This window comes from Symsagittifera roscoffensis, chromosome 7 (assembly GCF_963678635.1).
Source record: "Symsagittifera roscoffensis chromosome 7, txSymRosc1.1, whole genome shotgun sequence".
NCBI classification, from domain to species: domain Eukaryota; kingdom Metazoa; phylum Xenacoelomorpha; order Acoela; family Convolutidae; genus Symsagittifera; species Symsagittifera roscoffensis.
The window spans coordinates 20,180,751-20,203,246 of record NC_087068.1 but is presented as its reverse complement, the minus strand read 5'-3'; the positions used below and the strand labels follow the sequence as shown (position 1 = coordinate 20,203,246).

The window sequence follows — 22,496 nt, the reverse complement described above, 5'->3', positions numbered from 1 at the left end:
GTCTTGGGTTTTTTGGAAGGGTTGGATAGTGAATCGACGTTTGACGTCGTTAGACACTTGCTAAGTGGGTGGGGGTGAACAAAATTGTTCTTTTTGATCCAAGGATAGGCCTTGATGATCAAGTTTTAAATTTAGTGAAATAGAAAATTAATTAAGATCCAAGGATAAGCCTTGATGATCTGATTTTAAAATTAAGTGAATTTAAGTTTAAAATGGTTTAAATTTGTTTAAGAAAAAGATTTAGTTTTTTAATGATATTAGTGAGCTTATGATTGCTGTTATGTTTAGGTGATGAAGCTGGGACAACAGATGATTTTATGATTACTAACAATTTTTTGTCATGCTACTAATTTTTGTTTTGATTTTCAATAAATATTTTCCAAACATGTTTTATATAATACTGCAGAATTTAGGAAAACGATCTGAGATCTTTTTATCAATCGTTATTGTACATTATTTTTTTGTTTAGCGCCTGAAATGATCATGAAGATTGACTTCAAGATTTTATGTTTGCAAATGAAAATCTAAATTCATTGCTAATAAAATTCTAAATATAAAAGTTTGTGTTGGCTTTTGCCGTACTATCATATAACTATATGGTAAGTTTCTACTTTGTCGTGTGTCGTCTCTGGTTCGAGGTCTTCTTACAATTCCGGGTAGTTCTGTTATCGTTCGGAATATCGGCTCTGATCTATTGAGTCGTAGAGACATTTCGATTAAATTATCGTCGTATAACATTTTAAAAATGTTTTGTCTAAATTCTAATCTATTTTTGGTTAATTCTAAGCTATTAAGGTCTTGTTCGAGACTTATGGTCGCACCAGATGAGTTAGGACCGATGTGGTTAACTCATAGAGTAATTTCGGATAGGGTACACCGTCTGCTCGTCACGCTATCTTATTTTCGGCCGGATAGATTCGTGCAACTTCTTAGTCTAATACCGATCCTAATCTTACTCTTATACTATCTAGTCTCAGGGTGTTTAACTAGTCTCTGCTAGGCTCAATAGATCTAGGGTATACTGGTTTGTTGCGGCTGCTGAAGTTCTCTTGGAGAGGCAACTAATTTCTAAGTTAAATTCAAATCTCTCTGGCGCTGAAATTACAAGTAATTTCAGCACTTACAAATAAGTGGGTTGTTAGTTAGATGGATCATGATTGGTTAATATTAAATACTTTACAGTGGTAAAATATCTAATTTATCCAACCACAAAATATAGTTTAGATCAGGTTCCAAAATGACGAAGCAAGAAACAAGGATGGTAGAAACAGTTATCTAGAAGTCAAGAAGAAAAACTTAGGGAACAGAACCTTAATTTTGCTCAACTCAAACAAGTGCTCTAAGTAGTTTCAATAGGTGATAGAGCTCCAGACAAGCCATTATTTCTATATATATAACCGTTTAAGGTGCCACTAACCAGAATTGCAGGATTACATAAGTAGTTTAAATGTCGTCGTCATCTGGACTATCGTCACTTTGAGTGTGGCTGTGGCTCATTTTTTCGATTAATGACTGTTAATATATAACTATCGATGTGCCTAATTGGTTGATTCCAATTATACAAGTGTACTGGTTTGTGTTTACATTGCTTTTTATTCTTCTTTTTCCTCTTTTTGATGAATTTGAAGTTGTTTCTGAGTCGGAAAAATATAATTGATCGTGAATGGGACAATTTTTATCAATCGATTCTTTTAAATTATAGAGTTCATCTAAATTGCTGGCTTCTTATTCTGAAAATGCGTTTCAAATTTTTGAAAATCTTTTTCGTGTGATTTGTCTTTGTTTGTTTATTATTTTTCTTTTTATTGTTAGTCGTTTTGTTCTAATATATCCAACTGTTTGTGTATGAGGTGTGATTACAAGATCGTATTTTTTTTTATCTATTTCACAGTTGTGTAAAACGATTGTTTGTTTATTTCCTAGATTTTTGAATGACATAAGTTTTAGGATGAGGGATGCAAAAAGTTGTTAGATGATGTCTACTTTCTTAAACTGTTAGTCCTTACGATTTTTTGGTTAGCTTAACCTGGGTCTATTTGTTCAGGGTTGGAGAGAAAAGTATATCGATTCCAAAGAATGATTTTTTACTTTCTCGTGGCTAGTATAAGCTAAGGTGTTAACTTACTTAATCTTACTTAGGGGTAGTGATTGTGTTCAAGGGTTGGAGAATAGTAAATCGATCCACAAGGTTCAGGTATAATTAGAACGCGAGTAGTTCGTTAGATACTATTTTAAACTTACTAAGTCTAAGATTTATCCTGGGTCTGGTAAGAGGAGGGTTCAAGTGAAGGATGAATAACCGAAGTTCTTCACTGTTTATCCTAATTTGAATGGTTAGTTTTGTTCAAAAACTTCTATTAGTCTTGGGTTTTTTGGAAGGGTTGGATAGTGAATCGACGTTTGAGGTCGTTAGACACTTGCTAAGTGGGTGGGGGTGAACAAAATTGTTCTTTTTGATCCAAGGATAGGCCTTGATGATCAAGTTTTAAATTTAGTGAAATAGAAAATTAATTAAGATCCAAGGATAAGCCTTGATGATCTGATTTTAAAATTAAGTGAATTTAAGTTTAAAATGGTTTAAATTTGTTTAAGAAAAAGATTTAGTTTTTTAATGATATTAGTGAGCTTATGATTGCTGTTATGTTAAGGTGATGAGGCTGGGACAACAGATGATTTTATGATTACTAACAATTTATTGTCATGCTACTAATTTTTGTTTTGATTTTCAATAAATATTTTCCAAACATGTTTTATATAATACTGCAGAATTTAGGAAAACGATCTGAGATCTTTTTATCAATCGTTATTGTACATTAATAATTTTGTTTAGCGCCTGAAATGATCATGAAGATTGACTTCAAGATTTTATGTTTGCAAATGAAAATCTAAATTCATTGCTAATAAAATTCTAAATATAAAAGTTTGTGTTGGCTTTTGCCGTACTATCATATAACTATATGGTAATTCTACTTTGTCGTGTGTCGTCTCTGGTTCGAGGTCTTCTTACAATTCCGGGTAGTTCTGTTATCGTTCGGAATATCGGCTCTGATCTATTGAGTCGTAGAGACATTTCGATTAAATTATCGTCGTATAACATTTTAAAAATGTTTTGTCTAAATTCTAATCTATTTTTGGTTAATTCTAAGCTATTAAGGTCTTGTTCGAGACTTATGGTCGCACCAGATGAGTTAGGACCGATGTGGTTAACTCATAGAGTAATTTCGGATAGGGTACACCGTCTGCTCGTCACGCTATCTTATTTTCGGCCGGATAGATTCGTGCAACTTCTTAGTCTAATACCGATCCTAATCTTACTCTTATACTATCTAGTCTCAGGGTGTTTAACTAGTCTCTGCTAGGCTCAATAGATCTAGGGTATACTGGTTTGTTGCGGCTGCTGAAGTTCTCTTGGAGAGGCAACTAATTTCTAAGTTAAATTCAAATCTCTCTGGCGCTGAAATTACAAGTAATTTCAGCACTTACAAATAAGTGGGTTGTTAGTTAGATGGATCATGATTGGTTAATATTAAATACTTTACAGTGGTAAAATATCTAATTTATCCAATCACAAAATATAGTTTAGATCAGGTTCCAAAATGACGAAGCAAGAAACAAGGATGGTAGAAACAGTTATCTAGAAGTCAAGAAGAAAAACTTAGGGAACAGAACCTTAATTTTGCTCAACTCAAACAAGTGCTCTAAGTAGTTTCAATAGCTAATAGAGATCCAGACAAGCCATTATTTCTAAATATATGACCGTTTAAGGTGCCACTAACCAGAATTGCAGGATTACATAAGTAGTTCGAATATTTTCCCTCTTTAATAGCATAAAGCGAGACTTGATTTTGAAAAAGTGACGATACAAAACTTTTTTGTCTTGATAACTACTGGATTTTAAGTATTATGAGCAGGGAATCTAGTTGCATTAGAGTTGGAATCTAAGTTCCCAATGCCCTGAGATTTTGTACTATTTTAAGGAATAGAGACTTGGAGGCAGTAGGTATCAAAAAATTATCCAACTCAATCTTATCGTATCAAATTAAAAATGAATGAAAGCAAATCCGAAATTAAAATCTGTTTCTACAGCGCGCCTAATGAAACCAAAAAAAAGCACGCATTGAAATCCGGATAAGAGTTTTTCAAACCGTTCTAATTGGCGATTAAGAATGTCGTGTTTCAATACGACTTCAGTTTCCAATCTAAGTTGCTGATAACAAGGTGAACGATCAATTCTGCAACATCAAAAGATCAAGTTATGGAACTTTCAATATAATTTTGTTTCAACTAAATCTGAGATGTGTCAGATCACTGTTCAGTGACAGTTTATATATTTTATGAGACTGAACTAAAACAATTATTGAAAAATTCGACCTATGGGTCATTTGAGTAATCCAAATAAGCTTTACAGTTTTCTTATCGAGTTGCAAAATAACTTGAAAGGCTTAGGAACAAATGAGAAGCTTGACCGGTATTTGAAAAAACTCATCATTGAAAACGGTAAAAAATTGGATAATGAAGCACCAGAAAAGGATCTGTTCCAATCAGCAAACATTGTTTGATAGCTTACCTTTTAGTTTTTCATGAATAAATACAAGCTGTTTAATTTTCCTTTTATTGGTGTTGGAGATCCGTGGATTTTCCACGGATCTCCAACACCAATAAAAGGAAAATTACACAGCTTGTTTGTATTCATGAATAACTAAAAGGTAAGCTATCAAACAATGTTTGATGGACAAACAATTTTTGCAAAAAAGCTCAAATGTTTGCAAGCCAAGAACATTTTGTATTGTAAAAAATCTCACTGGTCGAAAATGGTGAAACAAAAACTCTTCATATTTCTCAGAAATTTTTTGTTCAATGGTAATAATCACAGATCAAAGATGGAAAATTCACTTTCATGAGCGAATAAGTTGGATGATTTGTTGCTAAGTTGGGTGACAACATAGCAGCGCGTTTTGATTCTCAAACCAATCCGAATAGTTTCGCCTTCAATTAAATTTTTTTTTATTTCATAAAACAAATTGAGTTTTCTGAAAACTTTGAAGCTTTTACAAATTCGCCCAACCAATTATCAACAGGTCTTGATAGTAAGTCAAAATTCTAGCTAACAAAAAAAGTATATCGTCAAAGTATTTGAGGAACTTTCATAAATTGCAACGAACTGGGTCAAAATAACTACTTGTTTCAAAACACAAAGGTAGTGGCAAATTTTTAAGATGGTGAAGGAAGCAAGTTTAAAAACTGTCTTCTGATTTTTTGGATAAATTCAAATAGAAAAAGTTTTGAGAGCTAATATATTAATGGGTAGTAAGTTGTTTTGATGAGTGTTGTCTCTGCACTAGGTTTCAGTTTAATCTCCAACTGTTGCGATGGTTTTCAGCCAAAAGATCTTTCAGGCTCATTTTTTTTCAAGAAAAACCAATCTGAAGGTTTCAATGATGTAAAGAAAGTTTTTAATGCGTCAACCATCTGTACTTATTCTTGAAATGGGATTTTCTAGCAGAAATTTTTAACAGAAAAAAGCCGGTGGGTGAAAATGGATGTTTTTACTTAGATAACATATCAGTGATCTGTGGTGTTCCTCGAGAGTTTGTTTTGAATGTTTTTAGATTTCTGGTTAAGATTAGTAATTTATCTTCTCGGTTTAAAATTTCGAAAACCTTTCTCTCTGTAGATGATGATGTGTGGATAAAAATTTGATCTTTTTTAGTTTCTCAAGTCAGCAACTGAATGATTACAAAAAATCCCACTGTAAAAACAATAAAACCGAAACTATGAGTTTTGCAGCAAAAAAACTCAAAATGCAGCGACAGATTCAAAACATGGGAGCAGGTTTCGGTCGGAAAACATTTAGCAATTTTGAGTCAAGAAAACTTGAATTAGTACAATCTCATTAGTAACAATTCAAACAACCTATCCAAAAATTATTGTGGCTTTTATATAGAAACGTTTATGTAAGTTGTTGTAAGCATCGATTCAACTACTGAAATTGTTTCCTTAAACATATTATTCATTAAGTTAATTTAAAATGCATTTACTCAATTAAAATTAGTCTGAATCAAATATTATAAATACAAAAACAAATTGAAAAAATATATTTACCGTAATTCGGTCGGGAAACTGATGATTCAAAAAATTATATCCAGTGTTCATGAATTGTTTGTGTGTGCGAGTTTTTCAATTTCTACAACCCAGACGGACTTTGAGACGACCCCGAAGTTTCGCTAATTCTTTTTTAAATGTGGTTAGAATCACGATTGAAAAGGCTTCATTATGATAAATCACTCAACCCAGTCCGATGATTATTTGTGGTACCTGATTTTGTAGGGAAAACAAATAAACTAAAACACTCCCAAATACAAATTTCTTCCCCATTTTCAATGGTCGAAGCAACAAGGGGGGACAAAGCTAACTTTTTTCAAAGTAAAATCAGATATTTTTAAATTCTGGCATCTTGAGCAGTCCTAGATACCCGTATGCCTGGGTTTGAAAATTGCTAAAAATTAACAGACAAGCTAAAAGCTACTCATAAGGGAACTTGTTTGCATTTTTCTTACGCGCGCTTCACCTCAAAAATATTATCTATTGGCGCTTTTAGAAAAATTTTATGATGGTCTACCAAAACTGACGTGTCTAAAAATAGTACCAAAGGCGACCATTTGGGTGAGCATGGGGTATCGAATCCCTCGGATGGAGGAGTATGCTTCGCTTCCCAACCCCGCGCTGCCTAATTTCGCTAATGATTACAAACTGTCAAACAGCATAACAAACTGTCCCAATACCTTTTGCTTGATTATTAGTTCATTCTTAAAATAAAATTCTTCGTAATAATTTAGGCAGATTAGTTTTGGGGGCGAATGTCTCGTGGCACGTTGGCACGTTGATATTCACATCAATTTTGTGGGCAATCAAAAAAAAATTTTTATTTCATGTTAGATTCACAAACATTTTTATATGGAATTCGCAAAATGTTCACGTGTGATAGTGAGTGTCTTGGAGCTATAAAGCTAAAACTCATAAATAATTGATTTGAAAAGGCCATATGTCTATTAAGTTTAACTTCGACTCGTACTGGTTAATTCGAAAACAAAATAGTTTCCCGGAGTGACAAAGAGAAGTCAAACAAACAAATCAATATAAATAGCAGAAACAATGTTTTATCTATTAGAAAATTTGTAATTGAATTACCTCAAAAAGATTTCATTATATATCAAAGAACTCCTTCAAATTTTTGCAAAAAGCTGTTAAATTTTTGATGAAAGTGCTCATGAAATATTCAAAAAGCTAGATCAATTCATTTTGATGAAATTCAAACAAAATTTTTCAATGGTGATCAAAATGAATGTCCCATTCTTTCTCCCGGCCGGCGTGCTGTGTTTAATACAAAGGATAAGTTTTGCGTCTATTATTCCATTGAGTAGACAAAAAAGTTGGCCTCGATATAATTTTAAGCTTGGGAGTTAATAGAACGATATAGGCTTTTTTTCCGTCAGAGAGGTGTGCTTAGTGCAAAAATCTATGTAAACAGCAGAAGCAATAAAAATTTAGTTTTTAAAAATTTTCATTTGAAAGCTTAGGATCTACGCAAGCCCGAAAACAGGTTTTTTCTACTTATAAAAAGATTAAACGTAACTCAGCAGCGAAATAAAAATTAGATCAAAGTTTCAGGTTTTAGCGTTTTATTAAATAAATTGCTGAATTTCCAATTAAGATCTTTGTAACAAATTAACACAGTTTTTAGTTCTTTTTTGTAAAGGAAAACTTATTTGAAGGACCCCTGTAGTTTTCAAGCCAAAACTTCACACTGCAACTGCTGTTTGCGGTTTTTTGCTCTGAGAACACCTCTATGGCGCCTTCTCATTTCATGGCCACACGACGCTTTGAAAAAAACTACTTACAGTTTTTATCAAGATTTATTATAAACAAATTTTATCCATCTCATGACAAAATTTCAAGGAAACCTGGAAAACATGAAAAAAATGTTCATTTCATTGCTTGAACTTAAGAGTTGCAACTTCTAAGTTCCGCCCGTGGCATCTTTTAATTTTTTCAGTTTTTTTGTTTCATTTGTATCAATTCTACTAATTGATGGCAGAGAGTTATAGAGCCGATTGACCATGAACAGAGGGCATGAGTTTGTAGAATAGGATCCCTCAGCATCCCAAATCGTCTATTGCTGTTTACCTCAAGGATACTGTCTTAAAACCTTGAAATATGAAGATATTCGTGGAACAAGTGAAGTTAAATTAATGTTCCGACCATTTGCGAAATGTGGGGGAAATTTGGTGTGTTTAAATTTTTTCTTCTTTTTTTTCCACTCAAAATCAGATACCACAAATAATGATCGGAATGTTTTGAGTGATATATCAAACTGGAGCCCTTTCAATCGTGATTCGACTTTCAAATTGATTTTTGTTTCAATTTTGACCAGATAAAGCGAGCGAGCAGACTTACAACAGCCTAGTTATGCCTAATTGTTGCTTCGAAAGTTTGGCTAGTGTATTCTCTGAATGTCACCACTGCACACCTCGTCTGACAGATTTCAAGGACTAACTTAGTTATTTTTTTTCGATTTTTGAAACATAAAACTAATTTCAAAAAAATTTTAGTTCAAAAAATTTTTAAAAAGATGTTCAGCTGTAACCAGTTTTTGTAAAATCAAAATGATCTATTGCAAACATGAGTTAATCAAAACGCAAAAAACTTCTTTATCATAAAGCACATAAGCATCGAGTTAAATCAGCTTTGCTACGGTTTAAGTGTATACAGCCGTGGAAAAATATTTGTTATAATTAACAGTTTAAAAGTAGCTTACTATCTTACTATGTAATTGACAAGTCTTTGGATAAGCAAACAAAGTTAAAAACTGATTTTTTTCTGCTTCTCATCTTAATTTTGAAAACAAAAGTTTTTTTTTCTTCATTTTTTTCCACATTTTGGAAAACATTTTTTCTTCACTTTTCTAGATTTTTAATACGCGATATTTTTCGTTTTATAAATTCTGCTCAAAACATTGCTGTTTTATTTAAGGCACGCTCATTAATTCAATCAATGTGTTAGTGAATGCGAAGACATCATTTTGAAAGTTACTTTGATTTTGAGGGAAAAAATTTCAAAAAAAAATATTAGATTTCTTCTATTTCGAAAAATTTTATCAACATTTGTTAGTAAAAATATTCAGGCAGTTTAGGGGTCAGTCAGAATGTTGACGTTTTGGATACAACAGTCTTTTTTTTATTTATCACTAAAATCAAATGCTGAGGAGTCGAAAAACAAATGACGACTTTCAATGGGCATCAACTACTGTTCTTAATCAAAAATTTGCTCGGCCTTTTTTTCATGATAAATAGCATTACGCAGGCCAAACTGTGCACTCCCCCTCTGTGCACTGGATATGCGCACAATTTGGTATCTACAGGTCATCAGTATCCGAAGACAAATTTTAAAAATGGTCGAAAATGTAATTGGATTTCACTAACAAAATTTCCGTAGATTCCGCGCACAAATTTTTGTAACGTAATTTTTGTTGGCATATTAATTTTGTTGTAAATTCCGCAATGACCGAACCTAACTAGTTGTTCCCGATTCCGCAAACTTAAGCGGATTCCGCAAATGTAAGTGGATTCCGCAAATTCATGCGGAATACGCTTACAATTTGAGGATTCCGCTCTCAGTTTGCGGATTCCACTTACAGCCGCGGATTCCACGACAACATTAATTTACTAAACACACAAACTTGTAATTGTTTGTGGATTCCGCGAACTGTTCCAGTTTTGCAAATTTTGTAATGAATTACACAAACTTTGTTGCGGATTCCACAATTTTTAATGGGGATTCCTCAAAGTTACCTGTTTTTGGAGTAATTTTGAGCGCTACAATGTTTTAGCTATTTTTTTGAGGAATCGAAAACAGCAAAAAAATCTAAAAAAACCAGCAATGCTGCGGATTCCGCGACGATTATGTATTATAAGTTTGTTGCGGAATCCGCTTACATTTGACAAAATACACAGTTTGGCCTCGTAATGAGGCACCTCGAGGAAACTTCATATCGCGTCGAGCGAATAGGCACTTAGCATAGTGGTAAGTCGTTCACTTCAAAAAGCTCAGATCCTGTATTGGATCCTCTGCCAAGGCAATGATAGTGTGTGAGGACGAGCTCTCACTTGACCTCTAGCATCAGGTCTACCACAGCCTGACCGATTACGGTTGCAATAGTGGTATCACGTCAAAGTTCTAGACGCAAAAAACGACCTTGAGTCGCAAAAAAGAGCTTCGTTCAACAAAATAACACAGTCTGGAATGTGGGTAGATAATACAAACGGACTTTTCAGGGTTTCTAAAATAAAAACAAATGTCAAAAATTGGCGCGAAAATCTCTAATGAATATTTCGAATTTTTCTGCGTCGAAGACAACTTTTTGAGAAAGCAGGCCAAAGGTAGTTTTGGAGCAATTTTGGAAGGCTTTGACCATAACTAATAGCGTCCGCTTGGCACGCATTCCCCCTTAAAATATTCTTTAGCAGTTTTTGAATCTCAAGTGTTGAAATAAGCGTTAAATTAAATTTTAAGCTGCACTGAAAATTAGCATTATATACAGGAAAATAGAAGCATCTTAAAAAGCACGTCATTATTGCACACTCAAAAACAAACATGAATTTAGTCTACAGTTTCTGGAACGTAATCGGTCTTTGAATTGCGTTTCTCGACAAACTATTCGCTAAGTTTATCTGATGAAGCCATGCTTTCTTTTTGAACGTCGAAGCCACATTCAAACTCTCAATCGCTTTATCTCTCAAACTCTGTCCCAGTTTTCTTTCAACGGCTGAAATTGTCTGGTGTAAATTGTCATGTGTAGTCCCACCATAAGCATCAAAAATTGGTGGCCTTAATGCGCTGTTTTTATCTATTTTAGGCGGTAGCAAAATTTGCCGGTCACTATTTCGAGTTGAAAGCCGTGACATGACACTCATGGGACGATTTCGTTTCGTCGACTCATCGTCCGAATTCAAATTCAGTTTGCTTTTGGTAACGAATGTGATATTCGTATTTTCTTTTCGGAACGAATTAAAGCCCGAATCAAAAAACCGACTTTTCCTTCGGTTCAGCAAACTTGATTTCGGCTCCGACTGGGGCTTCATTGCGCTTCTTAGCGCGGCTTCTAGAATATTCGGGATGTCGTCATCCGGAATTCCCGACTTCCTTGCTTCGTATTTGATTCGTTCTCGGCGAACCAAGGGAGGTGTTTCCATTCGGATTGTCGGAAGTCGTGCTCTCGGCTGAGCTGTCGAGGCTCTGTAGTGAATGTCGTAGCTTTTGATCGCATGTGATTTGGTCAGCTTCGATTGCATTATGTCTTCTGAGAATCCTTCCAGAAGAAGTGGTTGGCCCACTAGGTTAATGTTGGATTTGGATTTTTGGTACCTTAAAACCAAAAATGTCGATTGAAAAGCCATTAGAGTTGAAACAGTGACTTTTGTGAGTTGGATGATGGCCTCCCTTCGAGATCTGAACCTCATGTGGATAAAAAAATTGTCTCCCTTTTTAGTTTAGAACAAAGGATCATGCGCCCCAGAATTTATGTTCCCCTCTATAAACACTTCTGAGCTTACTAAGCCAGAATCAACAAAGATTAGCCACAGTGCGTATTTACAGTCACCGGACATAGAAGTTGCAACTTTTTGCTTTCAACGCGAAAATGAACGACTTTTTCTTCACGTTTTGACGTATTCGCTTTTTTGACAACTATTAAAGATATAGGATTGAAATTTCGACACATGCTAAATAACATTTTTGGAAGAATCTTAGTAGCTGAAATACTGAGAACTCGTAATTTGATGGCGTAAAATAGCCAGTAAGTCAAAACAAGTTTCAGAAGTGCTCTTGCTCTGGAAACATCCTCGAAAACAACACATTGAGATTGAATTGATTGGCTGAAATTGGTTCGTAGTAAAGTTTATGATGTTCACTTAGTCTCTCTGCGTCGAAAAAATGACAGACGATCGAAAAAGCATCCATGATTCAATTTTTACAAGAAGTTTTCCGTTGTTGGTCGAAATAAGCCAAAAAAAACTAATCTAGCAGATTTTTGGAAAAGTGACATCTTCGATTCATGCAAAGGGTTCTCATAAGCAGTTATGGTGTCTCAAAATTTTTGTCCAAAGTTCTAGTATAAACGCCCAAAACAGATACGGCCTTTTTTGGCGCCGGACCAAGTATATCTTTCAATTCTCAATATTTGATCAGGCATGATGCTTACAAATAATTTAAATTAGCTTGCGTTAAATTATCAATTCTATAATTTTGATAGTTGCAGAGAACACAAAAAAGATCATGAAAAAAATCCGTTCATTTGCTTCTTGAAATCAAAAAAAGGCAACTTCAACGTCCCGTGACTGTAGAAAGAGGTGAAAACGTTTAGAAAAATGAATCTTAGTGTTTCAAGAGAAATTGGAAATTCAAAGTAGATCAACTGGTGAAAAATATGTTGGCGAAATAAGCAAACCCATTTTAACAGACTGAATTTCTCTCAAAAATCCAATATCAAACTCTGAATAGTCTCATAATTATCTCCTTACCATTTCGGAATTTTGATTGAAGACTTCTTCGCCAGATTCGGATCTAAAGAAAAAATTGCAATTGCTGAATTGTCTTTGGCTGAATTGTCTGCATAATTTTGGCTGAATTGTCTGAATTTCAAATCGGCTGAATTGTCTGTGGCCGAATTGTCTGGACGCGCATTTTTAGATCTGCACGAAAACTCAACTCAAAATAACGTCTGGTGTTAACTGAAACGCTTTTGTTGTTATTGAACTGTAACACTTCAAAAATGGGTTGCCTTCAGAGTTTTTTTTGTTGTTTTTTCTTCAGACAAGTTCATATCTAAAACCTTGTGGGAATCATGAAAAATTTTCCAAGCCCTATTGGAAAAATGTGGCGAGTTTCCCTTTCCGTTTTCTTCTGAAATTTACAATGATTGTTCAGAGCTGAATTGAACAAAATCACCAAAAAGGTTTCTTACCTCCGTAATACATAGAGTATATCTCATCCTTTGCTAGTTCACACCATTTTTTCAGCTTGGTGTAAATCGGCAAAGGGAACGTCGTCTCACTGGCCGGTGGTTGTTTACTCCACGCCTTCGTAATCAGCAATGAAGCACTTTTCCGATTGTTTTTCCTCAGCGCGACACTTAACGCCGTTAAATCCTTCCCGTCACGTGCTACACAATAAGTTACATTGTGGCCGATGATAAGTTTGAGAAAGGCTAGTTGGTCTCTTTCGGCGGCAACGTGTATGGGGGACTTCAAGGTCTCGATGTGGGAGTTGTGTTTCGAGGAACACCAATGGGTAGCCGGGTGGGTTCCGATCGGGATGTCTGGACGGACCCCCATTCCGATCACCTGTTTCAATTGGTTAAGTTAAGACCCCCTTTTCCTCATGGTTAAATGATCTCAATCATAGTCTTAATGCTACTCAATGTTACTTATTATTACTCAAGAGTAAAAATAAAGTTAAACAGATTGCGTGTTGAGCATTTTGGCGATTTCACAAAACTCGAAGATAACTTGCCAATTTGGATGCAAGATCCAGCAGTCCAAAGTGGGCTGCAATGGCTAGTGCAGCCCTCGCCTGGAATCGGGCAATCATTGGGTCTTCCTCGGAGACGAGACATCTGTGCACTTTGTGTGGAAGATCCATCAATGCTGCATGCAACAAAGGTCCCCATCTAAATGAGTTAGGACCGAGTTGGTTAACTCATAGAGTAATTTCGGATAGGGTACACCGTCTGCTCGTCACGCTATCTTATTTTCGGCCGGATAGATTCGTGCAACTTCTTAGTCTAATACAGATCCTAATCTTACTCTTATACTATCTAGTCTCAGGTTGTTTAACTAGTCTCTGCTAGGCTCAATAGATCTAGGGTATACTGGTTTATTTCGGCTGCTGAAGTGCTCGGGAGAGTCCAACTAATTTCTAAGTTAAATTCAAATCTCTCTGGTGCTGAAATTACAAGTAACTTCAGCACTTACAAATAAGTGGGTTGTTAGTTAGATGGATCATGATTGGTTAATATTAAATACTTTACATTGGTAAAATATCTAAATTATCCAATCATAAAATGTAGTTTAGATCAGGTTCCACCCATCCGGGTTTTACAGAGTTTTTTAGAATAGTTCTTCTGCAATTCGAAGGATGGATGATGGACGTTGGTGTTTGGCGAACATCTTACTTCTTCTGTTTCCTTTTTGTTAAAGAAGTTCCAGGAAGCTGGAGTTAGAGACATAAGACGTTGTGTCTTCTAGTGACAACGACTAAGTCTTCGCAACAAACTCAAATCTGATTTCAGAATGGTTGGCTATGTCAGGTTTTTCTGTTCTGCGTGGAGAACTTCTTTTGTGTTTGATCTAGTTTGGGAATGGCGTGGAGATTGTGCGTGGAGGGGATGCCTGGTTACTCGGATCTGTACGTATACTTGAACATCGAGGTGGTCATTGGTCTAGTTCAATGAAGTCCTTTTCTGCGAAGTCAAGTCGTACTCTAAATCCTTTGAGTTGTGATTGTGAGTGGCATATCGATTGTGGTTGGTCATTCTCTCTCGAGTGTAGTGGGGTCGTTTTGTCTTTAGATGTTCGTCCTTGGTGTTGTATTCTGATCTATGTATTGCATAATGTAATTTACATTTTATAAAACATTTATTAGTTTAATATTTTTTAATTATGATTTTAGTTAGTTGTTTTCACAAAAGCTTTTTGTTTTAGTTCGGTTATTTTGAAGAGTTACTCACACTTGAGTAGCTCTTATTAACAATAGAGGTGTGTTGTTATAGACATGTAAGGAAATGATATCGGAATTCGAATTTTTCAAATATTTTATGGATGAGATTGTGATTTTGAAAAATTTGTGAATAGGTTTGAATTCAAATTCTGACATATAAAATTTTTGTTTGTTTTGTTCTTTATCATATTGGTGAACTTGTTTGATTGAAAAATTATAGATATTTCCTGATAGTGGTTTTAGGTGTTTTCTTTGTTGGTTAAATATCGGGTAGAATTTTGAAAAGAATGGTGGTTGTTTATTTAATCTTTGAAAAAATGTTAAGGATGTTTCTTTTGTTTTTGTATATTTATCTTTGATTAATATTTTACTATTTAGTATGTTAATTGTTGGTATATACTTCGAAATAAATGGTATTCCAATGATATTATATTTAATGTCAGTGATATGGAATATTTGTTTAAATGGCTTATTTAAAATTTTGCTTTGTTCCATTGTTCTGGTGGGGAGGAGAAATAATTGGATTTTTCCGTAGTTTATCAATGTTGATCCTTGTGCTGTTGCTAGTTTGCTGGAGGTTTCAAGAGGTGTTAGCTTTGGGTGTAAGGTTTTTATTTCATTCCATGTGGGGATGTTTATTATGTTTGATTCTGCTCCTGAATCAATTAAAAAATCTATTTCAAGGTCTGGTGGTTGAAATTCTTTATTTCTTGGGCTTTCTAAGAGAAATGGTATTGTCCAAATTTTTTCTTTGGGTTGTTCTTTTTGTATATTTTGATAAATGTGGTTTGTATTCAAGCATTTTGTTTTGGTATTTTTATTGGTTTGATTTGTAGTGTTAATCTCATTTGTTTCTTGTGTCGTTGGTGTGGAATTTATGGGTGTAGTGTAATAATTTTGAAGAAATTCTGATTGATTTTCATATATGTGTGATGAAAAGGGTTGTTCATATATGACAGATTCATAGTCATTTTCGACTTTTATCATATTGATAGAAAGAGTGTTTTCAGTATCACTTTCTGAATCTGATGATGTACAGTTTATTTGATTGAGTTGTAACGTATCAGTTACTGTGTCATCAATACCTGGAGGGTCTGATGTTGTTTCTGGGTTAGATTGTACTTGATTGATTTGTCTTTGATGTTTAGGTGTACTACTTCTGTGGCGATTATTAGAATTATTATAGTTATTATTATTCCGGTGTGGTGATTGGGAATAATTTCTATAACGATTATTATAACTTGAGTGTCGATTTTGTGAATTATTTCGCGATCTGTTTTGATAATTGTTGTTTGGTCTGTTATAGTTCGATCTATTATATGAGTTATTCCTTGATTGATTGTTCGGGTAATTCTGGTTTCGGTTGTTTGAATAACTTCTATTTCGATTATAGGAGTAGTTTCTATTCCTATTGTATGATGAATTTCGTGATTGGTTGTTTGGATAGTAGTTATTTCTTGATTGGGAATTAGATCTAGAAACAAATCGTTGTGTATTTGAATTTGATCTGGAGTAGTTACTTCTACTATTTGGTCTATTGTAGTGATTTTGTGATGAATTTTGTGTATTTCTTCGTTCTGGCGATCTTCCTCTATAACTTGAGTTATATGGTGATTGATTTCTTGTATAATTTGTATTGTTCGGGAGTGGTTTTCCTGAACTGTTGTTGCTGTGGACTGTTTTGTTCGGTAGATTTTGATCTTTTTTCATGTATTGATAGAATGATTTATTTGGTTCTTTATATTTTTGAGGTTTATTTTGATTGTCTTGCTGTTTTTGTCTACATTCGGAAATACTATGTCCGTATCGTCGGCAATAATTACACCATTTTTTGAAAGATGGTTTGCCTTTAAAGTTTGGGTTCTTTTCATAAATATTGAGTATTTCAGTGATTTTTTCAACGAGGTCTGTCTCTGATTCCTGTATATTATTAATATTAGTGGGAGTCGTTTCAATTCTATTAACGTATTGTAATTTCAGATTTTCCGTTTCTTCTAGTTTCATCGTGATTTCTGCTTGTTCTAGTTTGTCTACTAGTTTTCGAAAATCTAAATCGGGTTCTCGAATTGAAGAAGGATGGGATGCTCTCTTTTTTATTGCTATTTTCCTTAATTGTGGTGTTAAGGTCATCATTAAGATTTCTGTCATCTTTGTGTTTTTATAGTCATGTGTATTTAATGAATATGCTTTTCGAACTAGTGTTTCGATTCGTACTGCTAATTGCTTGATGGTTTCGTTTGGTAATCTGCGAATTTCATTACATAAAACTCTTTGTTGTTGTTTGTTTCTTTCGGAGTCAAACATTTTTGAAAATTCTTGTGTAAACCTTTTCCAGTTTGATTTTATTTCTAGAGGTAGTACTGAAAACCATTTTTGGGCTGCGCCATCTAAGGTTGTTTGTATTAACGCTGTGCGTCGATGTATCCAATTTTGATGTAGTGGCGTATTAATTGGTTCAGGTCCAATATTTAAAATCAGGTTTGCTGTTACTGCATTTAAATAATCTTCTACAGAATATTCAGGGTCTGTTCCTGTGAAAACCATTAAAGGTTTGTTTGATGTTATTGATGATCCACCCATAAGGTATGGATTCATTGTCATTTGTAATGATTCTGCTGCATTTGGCATTTGAGAAAAATTTGAAAGTTGGTTTCTTGTTATTTCATGTTGTTGGAGATAATATGGGAGTGGTATTTCATTTTGCATTTGTGATGCTTGATACGAGTGTGCAGTCATTGGATTTTGTTGTTGAATTGGTTGAAAAGATTGTGTATTAATTAGATTTTGTTGTTGAATTGGTTGTTGATGTTGTGCATCTATTGGTTGTGGAGAAAAATTTCTATGATTTGTACGTGTTTTCTGTATTCCTTGTCTACGATATTCTTGAGTATTTGTTGCAAATATATCTGGTTGTAAGAAATCATCATCTGAGGATAAATAATCCATTTGATAAGATGTTTGTTTTTTATTTTTATTTTGCTGAAAAAATGGGTAATTTTCACTGTGATCCTGTGGAGGATTTGTTTGGAAATTTATTGAATTAGGTTGGGTCATTGGGTTATCCCAATTTCGAGATCTTGTATATTGGTTAAAATTTCTTTGTGGTTGGTTATATGTTTTTGAGGGATGTGTATAATTATAATTATGGTCTGCAAAGTTGTTTCTAGTGAATGTTTTGTGTGTTTTTGATGGTATTGTCATGGGTCTGTATGTTTGGTAATCCATATGTGAATATTTAGGGGCAACCGAAGGTTTAACGGTTGATTGTAAGGTTACCTGTGTTTGTGAAGGATTTGTATTTCTTGGTGTTGTTAAATTTGGGCGTATTGGTGAAATACTTTGTTGTGTAGTTGTTGTGTGTACAATTTCTTCATTTATGAAGTGTGATGGTGTCTGGATATCTTGTTGAGTAAGATTCCTAGTTCCATTGAGGTTTTCATTGTGTATAACTGTAGAGTTTAAACTATTATTTTGTGTATCGGGTAAAAATGTATTATAGTTTAATGGTGTCGCATCAATGGTTAATGGTATTACTTTTACATAATCTCTTATGTAAGATATCGTACTTATTGCTTGACTTGAGATTGTTTGTGGGAAGCTTATAAATGCGGGATGAGACCATTCGGGGTCCCAAACATAATCTGATTGTTCTGTGATAGCGGTATCATCGTTCGAGTTTTGGGGTCTAAAATTTTTTCTTGCTTGTGCAATTAAATCAATATTGTGTGTGAAATAATCTATTATGAACCATGCCAAAATTTTTTGTAGATCGTGTTTTGTATGTTGTGAAACGTCGTCTTTCGTGAAATTTTCTTTAATGATGTTTAAATAACTAGAGAGTAGTGTGATTTCATGTCGTACTCTTAAATGTTTAGATGTTTCTGTCGGTGAGACATTTGTTATTGGGATTTCGTTTTCTAATATCGAAATATAACTATATATTATTGCGAAAACTTCATTGGTGAATATGGAGTTTGCTCTTTGTGAGTTATGATATTGGATGCTTTTTATATATTCTGAAAAAACTTTTGAAAATTCTAAATCAAGATCGTCTGTTTGAATTGTATATTTTCTATTATTATGGTTTGGTGAGGTGAATTCTATGGAGTAGATTCCATACTGTTGTGTTATGTTGCATATATCTTTTAAGTAGTGGTCTATGATTTGTCTTTTGATTTTTACATCTGGGAACTCTGTTTTACATGGACTGATTCCGGGTTCAAATAAATTTAATAGTAAATTTTTGCAAAATATATGCTGTCCTCTATCAGTGGTTGCATCTACTATAAAAGGAAAGATTTCATCATCATCTGGACTTTCTTCACCTGGGGTGTGCGTTGAGCTCATTTTTTCGTTCGATGACTGTTAATATGTAATTATTAATGTGTCGAATTGGTTGATTCCAATTGTATAAATGTACTGGTTTGTGTTTATACTGCTTTTTTATTCTTCTTTTTCCTCTTTTTGATGAATTTGAAGTTGTTTCTGAGTCAGAAAAATATAATTGATCGTGAAGTGGGTAATTTTTATCTATTGATTCTTTTAGTTTGTAAAGTTCGTCTAAACTGTTGGTTTCTGATTCTGAAAATGCGTTTCGATTTTTTGAAAATCTTTTTCGTGTTATTTGTCTTTGTTTCGTTATTATTTTTCTTTTTAGTGTTTGTCGTTTTGTTCGAATGTATCCAACTGTTTGTGTATGAGGTGTGATTACAAGGTCGTATTTTTTGTTATCTATTTCACAATTGTGTAAAACGATTGTTTGTTTATTTCCTAGGTTTTTAAATGACATAAGGTTTAGGATGACGGATGCAAAAGGTTGTTAAATGATTTCTATTTTCCTAAACTGTTAGTTCTTACGATTTTTTGGTTAGCTTAACCTGGGTCTATTTGTTCAGGGTTGGAGAGAAAAGTATATCGATTCCGAAGAATGATTTTTTACTTTCTCGTGGCTAGTATAAGTTAAGGTGTTAACTTACTTAATCTTACTTAGGGGTAGTGATTGTGTTCAAGGGTTGGAGAATAGTAAATCGATCCACAAGGTTCAGGTATAATTAGAACGCGAGTAGTTCGTTAGATACTATTTTAAACTTACTAAGTCTAAGATTTATCCTGGGTCTGGTAAGAGGGGGGGTCAAGTGAAGGATGAATAACCGAAGTTCTTCACTGTTTATCCTAATTTGAATGATTAGTTTTGTTTAAAAATTTCTATTAGTCTTGGGTCTTTAGAAAGGGTTGGGTAGTGAATCGACGTTTGAGGTCGTTAGACACTAATTAAGTGGGTGGGGGAGAACAAAGTTGTTCTGTTTGATCCAAGGATAAGCCTTGATGATCAAATTTGAAATTTAATTAAGTAGAAAATGATTTAAGATCCAAGGATAAGCCTTGATGATCTGGTTTTAAAATTAAGTGAATTTAAGTTTTAATAAAATTTTAAATATGTGTAAAGGAAAGATTTAGTGTTTTGATGATATTAGTGGGTTTATGATTGCTGTTATGTTTTAGGTGATGGAGCTGGAACAACAGGATGATTTATGATTACTAACCATTTATTGTCATGCTACTAATTTTTATTTTTTATTTTTCAATAAATATTTTTCAAACATGTTTTGTATATTACTGCAGAGTTTTAGGAAAACGATCTTAGATCTTTTTATCAATCGTTATTGTATATTAATAATTTTGTTTAGCGCCTGAAATGATTTTGAAGATTAACTTCAAGGTTTTATGTTTGCAAATGAAAATCTAAATTCATTGCCAGTAGTATTCTAAATATAAAAGTTTGTTCTGGTTTTTGCCTAACTATCATATAGCTATATGGCAAGTTTCTACTTTGTCGTATGTCGTCTCTGGTTCGAGGTCTTCTTCCAATTCCGGGTAGTTCTGTTATGGTTCGGAATATTGGCTCTGATCTATTGAGTCGTAGAGACATTTCGATTAAATTATTGTCGTATAACATTTTGTAAATGTTTTTGTCTAATTTCTAATCTATTTTGGTTAATTCTAAGCTATTAAGGTCTTGTTCGAGACTTATGGTCGCACCAGATGAGTTAGGACCGAGTTGGTTAACTCATAGAGTAATTTCGGATAGGGTACACCGTCTGCTCGTCACGCTATCTTATTTTCGGCCGGATAGATTCGTGCAACTTCTTAGTCTAATACAGATCCTAATCTTACTCTTATACTATCTAGTCTCAGGTTGTTTAACTAGTCTCTGCTAGGCTCAATAGATCTAGGGTATACTGGTTTATTTCGGCTGCTGAAGTGCTCGGGAGAGTCCAACTAATTTCTAAGTTAAATTCAAATCTCTCTGGTGCTGAAATTACAAGTAACTTCAGCACTTACAAATAAGTGGGTTGTTAGTTAGATGGATCATGATTGGTTAATATTAAATACTTTACATTGGTAAAATATCTAAATTATCCAATCATAAAATGTAGTTTAGATCAGGTTCCATAAACCCAAAATTTTTGTTAAAAAAGCGTAAAATCAAAGTTGAAAATTGATTTTTAAAGTTTTTATTCCCAAGGGACCTTGTTTGAGGGCGCGGTAACATTAACTACAAAACATGTATTGAACACTTATCCATGTGTTCCATATATAATCTGTAAGATGCGAACAGTTGTTTTAACCTCATCCATAAATTGTCCTGGCATTTTTTAAAATCATGACTTGAAACATACCCGTCCCATGTCTCCAAGTTCAACGTGTCACCATGTCTGACGTCATAGTCGTAGAGAGTCAGCCCATCATAAAGTGTTCTTTTTGATTTGTCCACAATAAGTTTGAAAACAGAAACTGGAATGCCTTAAATAAATCGATGAAAACTAAATGAAATGATCTAAAATTGACTGGATAAGGGGATTTATTTATGTTTTGCTACAAAATGTCTTATTTAAATTTCAAATAAATAATAAGTAAAGAATTTTTTGAATATAAATTAAAACTGCCTGAGCCGTGTTAGAACCAGACGACTTCGGTTACAAGGTTTCAAAAAAACTTGAAAAAAAAAACATTTTACCCCAAAATTTTTATGGGGAGCGTTGTGGGCAAATTCTTCATGCGTGTGGTGTAGGGAGTGCAACTAAAAGTTTTCTTGAAACATTCGTAATGGTATCATTTGACTTTTGCAAGATGAATAACAAAAAAGAAAGATAACAATGTTTTTTTTTTAGTTTTGAGTGGTGAAAAGTGAAGTAAAAAGTTATCTTCGGGTGTGTTTTTAAATTTTTTCCGTTTCTCCTTTCGAGTTTTCAAACAAAATGTGGTCATCTAAAAAATGTTAAATACCCCAAGTAATACGAGATACCTGTATTTTCTTGGATGATAGTCCTGACATCCGCCACTTGAATTGAATAGAAGTCAACGTCATCAAAAATTGGAATCGTGTCACAGGAAAACGACAAATAAAGCCTCAAACTAGGCTGCTCCTCCTCCTTCAAGTAACATTTGAAAGTGGTGCCCGGTTCTAATCCCCAGGTCGTTCAGAACCCAGTCGCTTTTTAGTTCTGAACCTTGGATCTCAAGGGTCAAGTATTTTTTCTGCTGAGCATCAATATTCAAATTCATTCTTAGTTTTCGCTGAAGTTGGTTCAAAACATCATCGACTGTTTGGCCCTCAGTAACGTCCATAGTGTGTCGCTCTTTCTCGATAAATGATAAAAAACCCTCATTTTTGCGATAAAAATCAATGAAAACTAGTGAAATGTAATATAATACGTCCAGTT

General features: G+C 33.9%; 2 protein-coding genes across 3 annotated transcripts in view; both read right to left on the bottom strand.

Annotated features, from left to right (window-relative positions):
* Window positions 1-22,496, bottom strand: part of LOC134851834 (protein scribble homolog) — a 363,789-nt gene that overhangs the window by 223,328 nt on the left and 117,965 nt on the right. The gene's annotated exons all lie outside the window — the stretch shown is intronic.
* LOC134851941 (protein ANKUB1-like) lies at window positions 10,638-22,399 on the bottom strand. The gene is given in 7 exon segments (XM_063868216.1): window positions 10,638-11,421; window positions 12,576-12,618; window positions 13,019-13,397; window positions 13,567-13,723; window positions 21,453-21,576; window positions 22,079-22,238; window positions 22,240-22,399. Coding segments are annotated over 7 exon segments (1,722 nt in total). The 5' UTR covers window positions 22,339-22,399; the 3' UTR covers window positions 10,638-10,661.